This window comes from Alligator mississippiensis, chromosome 14, assembly GCF_030867095.1.
Source record: "Alligator mississippiensis isolate rAllMis1 chromosome 14, rAllMis1, whole genome shotgun sequence".
NCBI lineage: Eukaryota > Metazoa > Chordata > Crocodylia > Alligatoridae > Alligator > Alligator mississippiensis.
In genome coordinates this window covers 42,322,097-42,340,004 of record NC_081837.1, presented here as the reverse complement: position 1 = coordinate 42,340,004, position 17,908 = coordinate 42,322,097, and the positions used below count along the sequence as shown (strand labels likewise).

At 46.4% G+C, this 17,908-nt stretch overlaps 1 protein-coding gene across 1 annotated transcript; it reads right to left on the bottom strand.

Annotated features, from left to right (window-relative positions):
* Nucleotides 1–1,251: 1,251 nt before the first annotated feature.
* LOC132243168 (complement component receptor 1-like protein) lies at nt 1,252–13,522 on the bottom strand. The gene is made up of 9 exons (XM_059717707.1): nt 13,215–13,522; nt 12,710–12,898; nt 8,377–8,473; nt 7,135–7,220; nt 6,075–6,266; nt 5,810–5,992; nt 5,148–5,207; nt 4,188–4,220; nt 1,252–2,330 (listed from the first exon to the last, which is right to left on the bottom strand). The coding sequence occupies exons 1-9, from the start codon at nt 13,291–13,293 to the stop codon at nt 2,269–2,271; spliced, it is 981 nt and encodes a 326-aa protein (XP_059573690.1). The 5' UTR covers nt 13,294–13,522; the 3' UTR covers nt 1,252–2,268.
* Between the last annotated feature and the right edge of the window lie 4,386 nt (nt 13,523–17,908).

Genomic DNA, 17,908 nt, shown 5'->3' with positions numbered 1-17,908 from the left:
TCACGCTGTGCTTCCATCTTCAACTCAGGCAGGCCCCTTAGTAAAAGCTCCTAGTTTATTTTTAACTGGAGGGAAAATAGGTGCTGGGCCCTCTGGGATGATGCGCCTCACCGTCTGTACAATCCTAGATCTGTCCGTGTTCCCGTCTCTGACTGCTGTTGCTGCGCTGCCCCGAGCATGCAATCCCAGGGGCCATTCTCCTTCCCCACCTTACGCTGTTCAGAAAAGTCCCTCTGTGCCACCCCTCTGATATCACTGCCGACCCTGAGCTAGTGCCAAGCCACGCTGAACGGCCATCCTGCTTCCAGCTGATGAGGACCAGATGCCAGCAAAGCTTCTCCGTCCAGGCCTCTTCTAAACACCGGGACAGGTACTGTGAAGTGCAGGTGGCACGGCCGTACCCTTTACCCTGCTGCCCTCTCCCCCCACACGGACCTCCAAGGGAGCTGGGGTCAAGAAAGGAACGTGTTAAGCAGTGCCCCTGCCCTTTTGTTCCCAGCAAAAGGAAATGTTTCAAGGGAGTGACCACACTGCAAACCTGATTAAAAGTTCAACACTTATGAATACAGCTAGCACATACTTGAGAATGCAATACAGATAACCCCTCTCATGAATGTCTAGATCTACTCTAAACCCATGCTCAGTTTAACAAAACACAAGCAAGCTTGCAACTTAGTATTGCTTAAGCCTCTAAAGCCTCCAATTCCCAACAGGTGGCCAGCCTCTCAGAAGGATCTCCCCCAAAATCGGAGACTAAGTACCAAGAGGGACAGGATCCTCAAACTCCCTGTAGATGGAAACTCAGCAAGGGATGCAGAAGGAACATCTCTCAGGTGACCAACCCCTCCTTTTACCTGCTCCTCAGGAAAAGTTTCCACCCATACTTGATAGAAACTTCCTTCAAACTTCTGGCAACTATGGTCAGAAAGATGTTCTCATGTCATCCTGTTGGTCAACACACCAACTTGAAACCCTTAGTCAGGATTAGATGTCCTATCTTTCAAAAAGTTTTTCAACAAGTTTCTCTTCCCACAAATGTTGTTCCGTTTTATGCTACTTCCCTTCCCCTAACTTCTGCTAATTTAAGTATACTGGTATACCAGACTACAAGTGCCAGAAGATCTATAAACTTTTTTATAACAAAGGTTATAAAAGTTAAAGAAAAAGTTAACGGTTCAGCAGCATATTTACACAGGGTACACAAAACCACCTCTCTTTCAAAGCAGACAGAGGAGTCAGACTGCTAGCATCTTTATTCAGGGTTTTCTTTATTTAGGAAGGTTTAATTTTTTTTTAAAAGCATTTGCATTCCACGCTTGTTCAGGAAGTTTCATTCAAATTGCCAAATATATTTCTATACAACTTGAGTATATGCAGAAACAGAAATAAATTGATGTTACCAGCATTGACAGCAGAAGATGCGATAATGATGATGATTCAATAAAAGGGATAGCTTTTGTGTATTTATACTCTTCTCCCCCACCCCAGACAGTTTAAAAAAAAAAAAAATCTTCAGCACTCATTTCCAGCTAGATGTTAAATGTAGGCACGATTTGTCAGTGCAGACTTTGCTCACAGGTACAACTGTCTTACTAGTTACATACTCACTGCTGGCATAGAAAAACATGAGTTGCTATTCTTCTCTGCAGAAGCATGGTTTTTAAACGTCGGCATAGATTCTGAGCATCTTTCAAGTAACGTGCACATCCACACACTTCACCTTCTTATGTTCCCATGTACATATAACAGGTTGTAAGAAATAACATTTTAAAGTTAAGTGGAGATGGAAATAAAGAAACATGGACATTCTTACATTAACAGAGGGTAAATTTATAAGGTTCGCAGACAAGACTACAGCACTTCAATACGAGTATCTTTGGTATCATTAGAAAATAACATTGCACTTGGTGGAAGCGTACAAAAAAACCCTCTCTAACGATATTAGCTTAGAACACACCACTCAGACGGATTAAAGTACTCCTTAAAGGATGATAAATAAATAAATAAATATGTGTAGTGTAACACAGTAGAGCGAAGTATAGCATCTGCTGCTTGTTCACAGGGACATGCAGTTCTCTCAGATGTTTCTCCCAGCTTTGTTTTGCTCCAGTATAATGGATCTTCACTTGTATTCTAGTTCATCAGAGAAGAAAAGGGCAGGGGGAAGGCCTGCAGCAAGAGCAAGAGGAGTTTTACTTTGATTATAGTGCATTGAGTTTAAAAATCAGGAGATGAGTCTCTTCAGGCTTTCTCAGCTTTTCTTCCATATTAAATGAGATAATAGATGTGAAAGGTGATAAACAGCACTGCCACCATGAGGGGCATGCTTCCTGCAAAGCCAAAATGAAGAGAGTTAGAACCAAAATAAAAACACGCCCCACGTCTTCAGGCTTTACTCGGGCTGGATGCAGGATTCCTCTCTCCCCTCACGGTCTGCAATACCATTTTTGCCCAATTGTTCTTAGAGTTGCCTCAGAACTAAGAGTAATAATAAGTACTACTGCTACTAAAGTTCTGGCTAATTAAGCTTTATTTAAAACAGCTTTTTTTGAAAACAGAGTACAAGCCATTTCTGTTACAGAGACCGTGTACTAAAAGAGGAAACTGGCAAAGAACCAGCAAACTGAATTTGGTCACTGTCTTTCTGCAGCTCCTGACCAAGAAATGTTAATGGTTGTTATTGCATCAGATACAAATTCTGGAGGATGCCTGCTGCCTCTTCCTCTCTAAATAGAGGCACTGCAGAGCTGGCTTTCCCTACTTCATTCAGGGCACTGCACAGGCGAGGGGTCATCTGTCCACAGTTGGATGCCAGCGTTTTAAGAAAGGTTACTTTCTTTCAAGGAAGAATCACACTGGATAGGAAGTGCATTTCATGATGGGCCTTGGAAATAGGCCAGAGTATTGCCAAGCCCCTGACAATACTGTGCACAGCACTGTCAGGATCCACAGATTCAGAAAGAAGCCTCACTACGAAGTACGGAGACCACCACCTATGCTCTTTGACACTTAGATCTGCCTCAGGCCCTTGCAAAGCCTCCGGAACATTTTGGTTCAACGCGCATTAGATTAGCACATCCACCGTGACTACCGCTCTTTGTATTTTTATATTTTCATGTTTTTCAAAACTCAAGCTAGATTTTCTCCCAGCACATCTGTAGATCATTGCCTAAACCTACAGTGCAAAGAATGAGCAAAATAATGGTTGAACCCCCGCGAAAAATTCTGAATAAAAGCATTTCAGAACTTAAAATTCAGAACAGAAAATTCAAGTAGAATCATTAAAGTGACTCAAATACAAAAAAAAGAAGAAGAAGATATGCAATAGTAGGTGGGAAATTATTTTCCAAGGAGTAACAGTGGTGCCTCAAATGACTGTGGCTTTCCCAACTAGCCCAGCAAAGTGCTAGACGGTGGACATAAGTAAACCACCTTGATCTTACAAAGACAGAAAAGACCCACTGGATCTTTCTCTCTCAGTCCCAAACATGTATTGCTATGAATTTAAAAAAACAAATCATTACATGTTATTCAACTAGTAAACTAGGGGATTGAATAGTAAACTATTCAAACTAGTGAACTAGGGGATTAAAATGACATTAGTTTTTAATTTTTTCCCTACATTTAACTTAAGTCTCATGCAATCCAGAAATAAACAAAGCAGGCAGAACACTAATTTTCCTGTCTCACATGCTGGGCTTTAGCTCAAACTCATATGGGGCCATGGTAAGTATTTCCAAATCACATGCCTTTCTTAATATTAAATGCAAAAGGAATAAATACAGTGTTTGTAATCACTTTGACCCAGATCATTTCTCCTACTAAGTTGCAGCATACATCTCCATTTCCCCCCACCAAAAGAGAGTACCCGGATTTTTTTTTTTTAATCATAAAAGCATTCATAAAACCATGCAAGGAGAAGGTGCTCATTCTCTACAACTCCAGTAAAGAAATAGTCTGTCTCCTGCTCCCTATTACAATTAACCTGCACCTGAATCTTGACCTGGGTTCCTAGCAGGGAACTCGGCTTAGGGAAATCTTGCGAACAAGTCAAAATACAGACAGGCAAAATACAGATTTCTATCATGGCATCTGCTCCAAATTAAGCACCTCACTACTTATGCTTGCTGCTAGACAGTAAAATACAGTAATGTTTTGTATGTGTCAAACTGTTCTCTATTACTTACCAACAGAAACCATGGTAGCAGCACCTGTATTCCCTGGAAAAGAAGAGAACGACACAAGCTAAAATCTGAGTTTACATGACTGCCAACTAGCTACAGCCATCCATCAAAAAAAAAAAAAAATATCAGTGCAGCATGAAAGTGTTATTAAGGATGCAAAGCAAAACTTAAGACAGCGAGATACAGAATAAGCAAGAGTTATTGAAAACTCGGATCTGGCCAATGGATAATCCAACACCAAAGGGCGAAGGAAGCTTTTCCAGATATTTTAAGTACACTACTACTGACCTGATGACCACTGGGTGGCAACTCATTTTCAAAGCTTTTTTTGTATTCTGAATTTGAGGAATGGATACTTCCCTCCTTGGGGTGCTTATGCATCCTTCCAGAGCCAAAGGAACTTCTCTTTCTCGCGCACACATGCTCTTACTTCAAGGCTCTCCTCCACCAAACGCAGAATTGGTCAGATGCATTATTTCTTAAACTACAAGAGCCCCTTTAGCATATAGGTTAGGTATCACAGAACGTGCCCTAACAAGTAACCTGAGAATGTCACTAACCTATGGCTATTTGCAGATGGATTCTTTTTCAGGAGTGGGAAAGCAGAAGCAAGAGAGGAGCAGAGCTGCCTTTTGCCACCTTGTCTGTACCAGAGTCAGTCTCCTCAACCTTAATTATTAGGGAGAGAAAGCTACATTCTAAAGACACCCAGAAGTGGGGTTTGTGCCTTCTGCAGGGTGAGTTGTGGGTGTTGTGTGTGTAGTTGTATCTATGGCAAAAAGGGGAAGAAACCCCGGGCATTAGAGTTTTCTGCCACAGGCACTCAATGTAAGGGCAAGTGGTAATGCTAAGGAGGGACCACTTTAAGTGCAAATTCCTCACAGTTCATTCCAATCCCCTTCTCTCAGAAATGACATCCCTGCAAAAGCTTATACTTTACAGCCCAAAATTCTTCTGACTCACCAGAAGCAGGTTTTGTTCCTTTTGAAGGGCGAGTTGTAGTTGCAGCTTGTATAATTGGACCTATGGCAAAAGGGAGGAAATCTTGGGTAGTACAACTTTCTACTATGGCCACTCTAGGCTACACCTACTCTATTAACAACTACTGGCCATGCTGAGAAAGTGCAATTTATGTGCAGGGCCCCTGCAATCCATGCTTATCCCATTCGACTGGAAACTACATCCTAAAAAGCTGTTGCTTTTGACAGCCCAAAATTTTTCTGACTCACCAAAAGGAGGTTTTGTTCCTTTTGAACCAAAGGGAGTTGTGGATGAAGTTTGCGTAGTTGAGCCTGTGCCACATGGGGGAAGAAGGCAGTGCCATTACCTTGTTCTGCCCTGAATAGCGAAACCACAGAGCGTCCCGTTTCCTCGTAACAGCCTGCAGCCCTGGAGCAACTGGATGCAGCTCTGCTGGTGCAAGTTCATCTCTGCCAACTCTACACCAGCTCCCTTGAATGGCAGATGCTTCTTCCACCGACAGAGCTGCATCCACTCCGGGGTTGTGTCAGAAGGACTATGTGGCACAGACAAAGCCGCAACTGTCAGCTTCCAAAGCATTGCTATTTTTGAAGGCTGAACACGGTTGTTCAAGATGCCCTTATCAACAGACTTGTTATACTTACTTGAGACGCAGGTTGGCAAAGGTGGCACCCAGGTACTGTTTGCTTCACACCTAACTACGTTGTCGCCCTTTATGCGATAGCCAGGATTACACTCAAATACTACTGCGTCATTATAGGAATAGTGAAGCTGAAAGCCGCTCGTTTTTTTCCCATTCACGATGTCTGGATTTGAACAATGGACCGCTGAAAATTAAAAGCATCAGCATAAGACCATTTGGCATAGAGAAGGATAGCAATAGCAGCACATACACTGCACAACAGTCACCTTTGCACGTAGGGGCAGGCCCGCTCCAGACACCATTGACTTTATCCTTTGTTGTACAGTGAATGGAAGGATTTCCGACGAGGGAGAGATCACCGTTGCACTTGTAAGTTATTGATGTGCCAAAGACATAATTTTCTGCTTCGTTCGTAATGGTTCCATTGGTGATGCCAGGAGGCAGGTTGCATGGTATCACTGAAGGAAAGGATGTTAAACAAGACTACTGATGAAAACTTCATTGAAGGATGATATGACACCTCTTTTTTAATAAGAACTAATGATTTGTCTCTGATCCCGGAAAAATAAGAGCTAGATACAGTTCAGTGAGGACAGTTTGGAACCATACCCTTACAACTCTGGATGTTTTCTGCTTTTACTCTTTTACCCAGCATCTACCAAACAAGCCCAAGGACGATGCCCTAGGATTAATGAAATTCCCACCCAGAGTAAACCTCTTCCCAACATGTGTCTTAGGGGAGCCGGGGCCCTCTGCCCTGCTTTCTGCTGGCTGTACTGTTCCACCAGCTAAATATAAGCCACACTTTTTTTTGTCAGAGTAGCTGGTTCCAGACCAGACACCAGCATTATGGACAGACCTCAAAACCCACAGGCTAGAGAAAACTGCAAATGCACACACAAAAGGTCTCTCATTCTGGAAGATCCTCATGTTGCGGTGGTCAGGTCAAAGAAGGGGCGGGATCACCAAATACAGGGAATGTGAAACTATTCTGAAAGCAGAAAGTTTAGGCCCACACCTCCCAGCACGGCTGCATGTCATTGCCATACGACCTGTTCTTTCATTATATTGGAAACTGCTGCCAAGTGAACAGCCCGATGGAAAGCTGTTCTTAAGGATGGAGTTCTGTACCAGGAGATGCCCAGCACCACGAGGACCCTCAGGATGTTTTCATCCCTCTCTTCCCCAGGCAAAAAGAACCACTCCAGCTCTAAGGTCATTGGAATTGCACCCCAAGGTCAGGGCAGAATGAAAACTCCACAACATCATTTATACTCCAGCACCCTCACTGCAGTGATCCACTCTAAGCCATGAAGATCAGCTTACCATCACAGATCGGAAAATTGTTATCCCAGTTGACGCCAGAGTCCTTAATCACACACTTGACAGATTGCACCCCAATTAACCTGTAACTAAAGAAAGAAAGAAAAAAAAAATCAAGTTTGCTTTATGCAAGAAAGCAGAGAAGCAGGCAAGAATCCAGAAAAAATGGGCTGAGATTTCAGTGTGCCCCTAGGTGGTGCCACATCACCAAGCAAGGCGAGCGCTATGGCTTCCTGTTTGAAATCTCTGGGTTTGTTCTGTGAATCATGTAGGTGTTTCCACACCTAGCAGCAGGAAATGCACCTCAGGGAACCCTTAAAAGGAGGTGGCAGCACCCTGGTTGAGAATTACTGGACTGGAGCTAGGAAACAGGTGAATGTAAGCTTGCAAGAAGGTTAAGCACGTGATAATCCTCACCTCTGGTCTTTCTCAGTCACAGCCTTGGAGTTTTTCTTGACTCTTTCCCAAGGAGAAAATAAGGAACCACTCCCTTAAAAAACCTGTGCGACCACTTATTGCCCTCAACTGGTGCAAGAGGGCTCTCACCAGTCCCTGCTACTGGTGACCACTGGGCAGGAAGCTAAAAGTCCTAGAGCTAGCTAGTCAGCTTGCAGCTCCGTCACGTGTACCAGGGGTTCAGAGTTGCCGAATACAAATGTGCAGCTGGTCTTAGGTCTCTGATGTGCATATTTTTATGCTCACGCAATGCTATTGATTTGTATCCTCAATTGCAAATCATCTGTTCAGGCCAAGAAGCCGCATAGGTTTACCCAGGTACACCTAAAGCAGCACCTGAACAAATGCAAGCAAGTGAACTTGACACCAGCCAGGGAAACTCCTTATGTCTGTAAGTGAGGAATGGACAAACCCCAGCATCAGAAGAGGACTACTACACTGACCGGGTGTCATCTTCTATAGGCACCAGTGAACCACCCAGCCCCAGAACCTCTTCAAAACACCAGCAGCAGAACACCAAAGAATAGATGGCACCAGTCAGCGAGTGCCATGTCATCCCACCATCATGGCTCAGCTTTTACTCATGACCCATGGTCCAGCCTTCTGGATGACCTGCCTGGGCTCCTTCGGAAAAGCCCGGGTGCCCTCATGCTTTACTCCCATCGAATGTCACCGTTTGACTCTGACGAAAGTTTGCAGAGTATGTTTGTGAAGTCAAACCAGGTTTCCTGCTCTCAATCGCCAAAAGTCTGCTGCCAGTTTTCCCTCCACCACAGTTCTGCCACTTACCCTTCATTGCAGGTAAAAGAGATTGTGGCACCAAACGTGACATCTAATGCATTCACAAGTCTGCCATTCTCCACTTCGTGACGTGCACACTCTTTGGCTATGAGAAAACAAGGCCAGCATTAGCTTTGCTTCTTGTCTTCTTGATGGAAGGAGAAAAAGGTATATGTCAATTTGTACCACTCCACCTAATAAGAGTCACTCCAGCTCAAACCAATGGCTCTTCAGTCCAGCATCCTGTCTGACGGTGGACAGTTCAAGATGCTTCACAGGAAGATGAAGACCCCACACGGTGGATAACTATGCAATATTATGACTGCCAGAAGCAAGGGGAAAGAAGATTCTTCCTAATCCCGCACAATTAGGCATTACTTGATATATCCTACAGCAGGACAATTTAGGGGCCTTTTTCAATTTACCGAGCGTTCATCCCTGCATATTGCCCGTAATGTTTTGCAGGTCTGGGTCTCATGGATACATTTATTTGTGTGGATACCCAGCAACTAGAAACAGAAGGCAGTAGCATGTAACAACATATAACAAATAGGAAGAGTAGAAAACTAAACTACAGCAATTCATTAATACAAAAAATTATAAGTTCTGAAATGTAGAAAACTAATTAGGGAAGTCAGAGACATCAGAAGCCAATTCACACCTGACAAAAAAATAGGCAAGAAGTTATTTTAGTGCTGGCAACAAAAGAAATGTTAGCAACGGTATCGGTTCATTACTTCATGGAGGTGGAGCAATACACTCTGATCCTGCAAGGGTGAGAAAACACTTCCTGCGCTGCTTGTAAGGGAAGAGGATATTTAACAACATCTGGCAAGAATAAACATTTTAAGATGAATAAGTGCAGGTAACTTGTATCTAGTGCTCTACTCCTGCTTTGGTTGCGGCTCTTAAAACAAATGTTAGTGCTCTTCCTGTTTTCTAAAGGAGCATCAACATTTAGAGAGGGCCAGCAGCACAACCCTGGGTAAACTCAGCGATTCAGAAAAGACCCAAAGATGAACGTCTTGCATTCAAAACCTTGTCTAAGCCTATCCCAACCACGCACTTGGTCTGGCAAATGAGATCACCCGCAACAGTCCTTGTCTTTTGCACGTGTCCTGGATCCAACCCAGCTACAACATCCCTCCAATGCTATTCTAAGTACGGCAGCTACGATGTAGAAGTAAAATAAACAAACCGCTGTTGAAAAAGCGGTTGCAAGCAGTGAACCAAGAATGGCAGAAATTCAGCTGAAAAGAGGACAGGATGCTTACACATAGTGGTCTGGAGCGTGTGGTCAGCCAGGTAAATTTACCAACGTAAACTTATCCGGCAAGGAACAAAGCCAGGAGGCCATACTGCCCAAATGAGGAGGCCACCTCCTGGAAAGCAGTGCTTCTGAAAAAGATTTGGGGTCAGGACAACCAAACAACTTAATGAGATTTCTCAACGCCATGCTGTTCCAATATGGTCAATACAATGCCTGAAAGCATATAGAGGGATAGCTGAGCACAGGGGGCTGGACCTGAGGATCAAGGACAACAAAAAGTCCTTTTTTAAATACATAGGGAGTATGAAGAAAGCACCGGGTAATGTGGGGCCCCTGCAGGATACACTTGGCAATCTGGTGGTTGCACCAGAGGAAAAGGCAGACCTTTTTAACAATTTCTTTGCCTCCATTTTTTTGTGCAGGGACCAGGACTCCCCCACCGAGATTCAGGATGGACTCAGAAGAGACTCTGACAGGCCTAGGGTCAGGAAGGGCCGAGTTAGGGAACTTCTGGAGGGGCTGGATGTGTTCAAATCAGCAGGTCCAGATGCTCTCCACCCCAGGGTGCTGAGGGAATTGGCAAGGGTTATCGAGAGGCCCCGGCACGGCTTTACAAGCACTCATGGTGCTCTGGCCAGGTGCCAGACAATTGGAAGAGGGCCAATGTGATCCCCATTTTCAAAAAAAGGGAGGAGGGAGGACACAGGCAACTATAGGCCCATTAGTCTTACTTGAATCCTGGGGAAGCTCTTTAAGAAGATTATCCAGGAGCACATCTGGGAAGGACCAGCAGGGGGGATGATGCTCAGGGGCAACCAGCATGGGTTCATTAGAGGCAGGTCCGGTCAGACCAATCTGGTGGCCTTCTACGATCAGGTCACAAAATCATTGGATGCAGGTGTTGTGGTGGATGGAGTCTTTCTGGACTTCAGAAAGACCTTTGACACCGTCTCCCACCCCATTCTCATTTAAAAGCTAGGCAACTGTGGCATTGATGCCTACACAGTCAGATGGGTTGCAAATTGGCTGAGGGGCCACACCCACAGAGTGGTGGCGAACGGGTCACGTTTGACCTGGAGGGTGTGGGCAGCTGGAGTACTGCATCCAGTTCTGGGCGCCGCACTTCAGGAGGGATGTGGACAGCATCGAGAGGGTCCAGAGGACGGTCACTCGCATGATCCGGGGACAGCAAGGCAGACCCTACGAGGAAAGGCTATGGGACTTGAACCTGTTCAGCCTCCACAAGAGAAGGCTGAGAGGAGACCTGGTGGCCGTCTAGAAACCTACCGGGGGGGCCAGTGGGGAACGGGAGAAGCTCTGTTCACCCGAGCACCTCCCTGCGTAACAAGGAATAATGGCCATAAGTTGTTTGAGAGTAGGTTCAGGCTGGAACTGAGAAGGCACTACTTCACAGTCAGGACATCCCTTGGAAGTTGATTCCAGATCCTAGAAGTGGTGCTGGCTCCTACCTTGGGGGTCTTTAAGAGGAGGCTTGACAATTACCTAGCTGGGGTCATATGAGCCCAGTATTCTCTCCTGCCCAGGGCAGGGGGTCGGACTTGAAGATCTACGTAGGTCCCTTCCGACCCTACGTCTATGAATCTCGAGAGGTCCCTTCCAGCCCCTAACATCTACGAACCTGAGCATTTGTACTCCCGTTGCTCGCACCGATGGTAGAAAACATACACACTTGTGGAGTTCCCTTTTAGAAAGTACATTGAAAAGCCAGAGAAGGTGCAGAGAAAGTTTTCTCCATCTACCGAAAGAAGCCTTCCAGAGAAACACTTGCAAAACTCATATCTATTAGGTAATTGCTAAGAAGACTGAGAGGCAATTTAATTGCAACCTACAAGTACTTGCAAGGGCAGAAAATACCAGGCAGGAAAGAACTCTTTAACCCAGCAGGGAAGTTACAACCAAGATACAAGGGCCAGAAGCTGAAGCACAAGCCAAGCTGGGAATGAGGCCTGCATTTTAATATTAGTAACCATCAGTAGGGACCTACCTAAGTCATTGCAAGATACTGGGTTTTTTGCACTGTGTAGAGCCAGTTTTGTGGGTTTCGCAGTGGCTCCACACTTGACTGCTGATTGGTGGAGTGCTCCTTCACTTAATTTATATCACTACCACTTTCTTTGCCCTGCCCCGTGTTGCTGATTGGCAGAGGGCACTTTCACTCGGTCTACCTCACCACTGGTTTGGGGAGCGGGGGGGGCCTCAATTTCACAGAGATCGCGGCGATCATAGATAACGCTGGCTTTCACAATTTCCTTGAAATCCACGACACCCTGATTTAGGTAGGTCACTAACCATTAGAGAAAACTACCAGAGAAAGAGAATGAGGAGTGAAAGTAATTCTGTGCATCTTGGGCTCTATAATTTAAGATTGGACGCTTTCTGGAAGATGCACTTCAGCCAAAAAAAGCTTTGGAGTCAAAGGCTGGGATGAGTCAGTGAAAACGTACTGGCCTGTGATAATATACAAGAGATCAGACTAGAAAATCTAATAGATCCTTCTGGCCTCATTTGCTAGAGCTAGAAGGTCAATTGGACTACAGCCTTATTTGCTAGGTCAGTTGGACCACTCCCGGGAGCACGGTGAAACACACACAAAATCATTTGCAGTATTAGGTTGCACACGTCTCATCCTTTAAAGGGCCAAGTTGGTTGCCACGAGATCCCCAGACAAGAAGCTTCACAGACCGGTTTAGAAAGAAAGAGAAGCCCTAGAAAGGCAGAGAGTCAACATAAAGCCCAAGAAGCAGTGGTACAAACATGTCCCTTCTCTCAATACCACTAAACAGTCTTCAATTCGAAAGGCGAAATAACTGAAATACGGCATCGCAGCCGCTCTTGAAACCGGCCTGGAAAGATGCAAGTATTGTGGGACGCTGCTCAAGCATTTCTTTTCAAAAGAAATTCCAGCTACAACGATAACAAAAATCTCAGTCGACTCTGTTTATGCTGTGCTTGCCACCATGAACCAGCTCCCGAATGCAAAAACAAAACAAATCTCAACTGCATCAGGCTGGCTCACGTGCCAGTTGAGAGAGACCAGGAAGAAACACTCACCTGTGCAAAGCTCCGAGGTGTCTGACCAGACTGAATTTGACTGACAAACAATGGTAAGGGACTTCCCTTCAATAGCCTTGTAACCTGGACGGCACCCGTATGTCACAGAAGTCCCGACAGCATAGGGCGGCGGACTGACCTCCCCGGTGGTCTCGCAAGTCCTGAAGTCCGGAAGACTGGCACACTGACCTGGCAGAGGAGAAGCACGGGAAGTCGGCGTTAGCAAGGCTGCCCTGGGAGACAACAGCGCCCATGTTTCAGAAACCGCCTGTTACTTCCTTATAGGCACTTGGGGGGCAAATCCCCCATTAAAAAAAAAAAAAAGCGGGGGGAGGGGGGGGACAATATCTTCTGTGCGGTCGCATCACACCACGGTGTCTTGGGAAGCCTCCCGCCTCCCGCTGCAGCAGTGCAAGCCCCTGGGGTACGGCTGCGCTTTTGGGTGGGAGCCCCCCGCCACCCCCCTGGGTCTGGCTTAATGGGCGAAGGGCAGCCCCGCACTCACCGTGCGCCGTGCCCGGCAGCAGCAGCAGCAGCAGCAGAAGGAGCAGCGGCGCAGGGGCGCAGCGAGGTGCGGGCGACATCGCGGGCGGACTGCGGCGGCGAGGTGGCCCGGAGCGGTTGACCCAACGCGGGGCGGGGCGGGGCGGGGCGGGGCGGCTCCCGGGGCACCTGCGCTGAGAACCGGCTCCTGCGTCAAGGGGTGACGCTGCTCGGGGCAGGGAAGCGCCTTCCCCAGGGATGGGCACCAGCAGCCCCGCTCCCCGAGCCGGGAGGCACCTTCCCCACGCGGGGCGCGGCGGCCGTGACTCAGCACGGTTCTGGCCCACGCCTGCGGGTGGCAGCAGCTCGACTGCAAAGCCTCATGCAAGAAGACACGCGAAAAGGTAGAAAATGATCCCTTGTCTGAGACTAGTCTCCTGCAACGCACGCAAGCACAGGGGCGGAGCAGGGTGCTACTGTCCCCCCCCTCCTCCCACCCCTATTAGTCCTCTCTCCCTTGCAGCCTTTGGGGGCCTCAAAACGCCCCAGACTGGCGATTCAGTCTTTGCAGGTTAATCTGAGCTGCCTAGATTGAACCAATATTGGAGCCATCATTCCCATGCTCAATTGTAACAGATGCCCTTTTCCTCCACGCATGCCCAATCCGTGGATGAATCGGGCTGAGGTCTCGGTTCCCCCCCGCGTCGGGTGGCAATAAGGCCCATCCTTGAACAACCCGCTGGGTGAAAAAGAGCTGCCTGGTGGTCATTTTAAAGGGACTGCCCACTTCGCTTTGTGACCCTTAGCTTATTTTAGGTGCCCGAGGCCTTTAAAATCAAGGAGTTTTCCCCCCTTGATTTTACTAGGAGCAGAGGCCAGCCCTTACAAGTTGGTGCCAAGGTGGGAACAGCCCAGCTCCCAGTGAGGGACGGGGTCCGTGCTGAATACCTGCCTGCTTCTGCGCAAAGACAAACGCTTATTTTTCCCCACGTCACTAACAGCCTCACCTCGTTTCTGCTGCAGTTTTTACCCAACCTGGGTTAAGAACAGGCTTTCCTGCAATTCCAACATACCAACCATGGTGATAAACCTATGCTTGGATTTACTTAATCCACTAGTGCGAGGGAGATATATTGCCACATCTATGGTGTGATGCAAGTCTGCCAAGGGCCACTGTCTTTTTGTTAATCACCTAGGATGTCCTGAGCAACTCCACTTAGAGTGGAGGAACTGATGGTACAGGAAGAACAACCCCAATAAGTTTGGTGAGGAAGGGGTTGAGGTTTCATAGTTTCTAGGGTTGGAAGGGACCTGGATATATCAAATCTGACCCCCTGCCCTGGGCAGGTACAAGTGCTGGGGTCATAATACCCCAGCCACCTATCTATCCAACCTGCTCCTGCAGACCCCCAAGGGAGGGGAGGTTTTTTGCGTTTGTTTTTTTTTGGAGTGGGAGGGTTAGGTACTCTGAAAAGCTCTTTGGCCTTTTTTGAAACCCTCTTGCCACCAAATTCTGCTAGGAACATTTACAACTGAGAACAGCAGCAGTGCACAAAAAGCCCCTATGACTATAAATATGCATGACTCGGCTGCATGCTTAAAAACAGTACACAAGCACGTGTGCCAGCAGGTTCTGTGCTGCCTGCCTGTTAGTGACCCTGTAGGTCTGCTCATTTTCTTTATACCCCAGTTATCTGGAAACATAGCTCGGAGCTTCCGGGTATGTAAAATCCTCCCAACCCAGTTATGAATTTTACATCAGAGGTTTCCTGAGAAGGGCAAACACAAGGGTAGAGTAAAGCAGTTCCAGACTGGGTAAAGTACAAACAATAAAAAGGTTTAAAGGAAGCAGGTGGTACCAAGCGAGTGGAATAGAATACCTTCAAATCAGAACAAGGGAAGTTGGGGTTGGATATTGGGAAAAGCCTCTCTCACTAGGAGGGTAGTAAAGCATTAGAACAGGTTACACAGAGGGATGGTAGGATCACCATCCTTGGAGGTTTAAGACCCAGGTGGACAAAGCCTCGTCTGGGATGACTTAGTTGGGGCCAGTCCTGCTTGGGCTGGATGTGACCTCCTCAGGTCCCTTCCACTCCTCGTTTTCTATGATTCTATGAACTTTCAAGTGCGTCACAGGTCTGTGGAGGAGGATTTAGGAACATTTTTGGTTGAAAGTCTTTCTTAAAGGAATTGAGCTCCTAGAGTAGGAACAGCCTGTAGCCCACCAGGAAACAGCTGCAGCAGGGCGCCTGCGGGTGAAGGCTTGTGCCCGGTAGGCAAGATTCTCATCAGCTACAGGACGGGGCTGAGCAGATCTTGGGCACGGCCCATGGCACAGGGTGCTAGAAGGCAAGTGGCTGCTATGACCGTGTTTTCCAAATGAGCTGTCCGTCTTTAATCACTGCTCTCAGGTACCGCATCATTTCCATTCCCTCTCTAGTCATAGCCAGGCTTTTGCCATTAAGAGTCAGAGCTGAATTATTAGTGCCTAGATTAAGATGAAACTACTTTTCCGACCACTCTGTAGCAACTGCTATTTCACTAAGTTTCTTCTGCCCTCCTTACAGATGACAGCTCTCTAGGGCATGCACAACAGGTAGTTAAAACTTTTATGCCCTTGCCCCAAATTCTGGACTGACAGCCCCAGAGCCTTTCTTGACTTAGGGGAGCCTAGAGGAAGTAAAGTCTTTAAGCAAGCTTTCCTCCCAGCCTCCCTGGTATATGAGCACATTGAACTTCTCAGGCAACTAGTCAAGCAAAGCTTAAATGGTCTGCCTTGTGGATTATACATAGTGCTTCATTCATAGAAGTATAGGGTTGGAAGGGACCTCAGGAGGTCATCTAGTCCAACTCCCTGATCAAAGCTGCTGCAGTTCTTGGTTGGAGGGAAACAGAAGAGAAGCACTGCATACGGTAAGATGTCTTGCTCAGCCTTGCAGGGGTAAGAATGGCGCTTGTTGGCACTAGCTGAATAATTACATTTGCTCCCCAGAGAATTTTGCCCTGCTCCCTTATGAAGTGGGAGCGCTGCTAAAGTATCACTGACTCAGGACCACGCGAGCAGGAAAAGGTCGTGGGTGTGACTGGAAGGGTACAGCCCTGCATCCGAGATTTTCCACCCTCCACTATTGTCCTATAGTGACACACAGACATTAGTAAGGCATGAACAGGAATTATGAACTTACAGTTAGAAGGTAACTGCTCTGGCTAGAGGTAGTATAAAGGTCTCTGTTACTAAATATAAAATTCTTAGTCACTGTTCCACAAGGTTTTTTTAAGCTTTAATACAAAAGCTGTTTGGGCAATTAAAAAAAACCAAACAAAAACCCTTGCTTGAGTAATGGTTTGGGGTTTTTTGTTCCTTAGTTAAAGGGAGGGGAGGGGAAGGAAGTGCAGTCCTAGCCCAATTGCCTCAATTTCCTCCATTACCCAAGTACTGTATTCCATTAACCAGACAACAGATATGTACCCTGCTGCAGGACCATACAAAGCTTGGGGTTAAATAAATATACAGACTCATGAGGAAATAGCTTGCAGTACTTTAGATCTAGCCTGTTTAGCACTTAAACAATGGCAGGAGGACATGAATGTCTGAGGCCAAGTATTCAGGAAAAAAAACAAACAAAAAAGGGAATAAAGTCAGATCTGCCCAAGAAAGGAGCTTCAGTACTTGCACCACAGGTGAGGGAGTAGAATGATTGCTCAGAGTGACACTGGAAAATATTAGGGAAGCAAGATGGAGGCACAAAAGGCACCTTCAGACAGATAGGAAGCCAGGCAAAAAAACAAAAACAAGCCCACAACAGGTATAGTAATTGCTTAAATCCAGCCATGAAGGTGGCTCCTAGTACTAGGAAGAAGTCCCAGCTGCTTAAATCCCAGTAAGCGCAAGTAATTAATGCAAACATACTTAAACTCTCCTCTGCTTGACTGTAAAGGGACCAGCATGCTGCTTGGCAAGTAGTTTAAAAGGGATCGAAATCCAGGCTGGACTCCTGGGAGGATGCCTCCAGACTAGACTAGTGTCCTACAAATGATCCAGGTCATCTCCTGCATTTGCTATCTGTGACAGCCAGAACCAGAGGGATTAATAAGCAATAATGTGTGCTTCTTGGAGGCATTTGGTATTTTACCTAAACAGGTAATATGAGTTAATATAAGCTTGTAAGTTTGTAAACTGCAAATGTAACTTGTCTGTCATAAGCTTAACCAAACTAATAAATTAACTGTTCATGGAACTGGCTGGGCCCCAGAGGCAAAGCTGTAGCTGTGAGATTAGCTGGCCTCACGGTTTTTTGCTCAGGGTTCAGCCTTAGCGATAAAAACTGGATCTAACTGCTTGGCACATCCAATACATTGCAGGAAAGCATCTCCCAAGAAAGCATATTCAATTGAAGCCTAAAAGGGGTTGGGATTTAGGCAGAGCCGTGTCAATTTCAGACCTAAAGGCGCCGCATCATAATTTGCTTATTGGATAAGCCCGAGTCTGGGTAGTAACCTTTTATGATAATTTTAACACCTTTCAATCCCATAGGGTAACGGGCTCAGGGCCACTCGCAATATTGCCCTATAGCTAACAGATTAACATAAAACTAGGTATAAAAAAAGCATCAGGTAACCAGCAGCAAGGAGGGAACAGAACCGTCATTTCTGTCCCACACCCGGGCCCCAGACTCCTGGTGTGAGCGAAGATCGGATCCTGAGCGAGGGACCTTC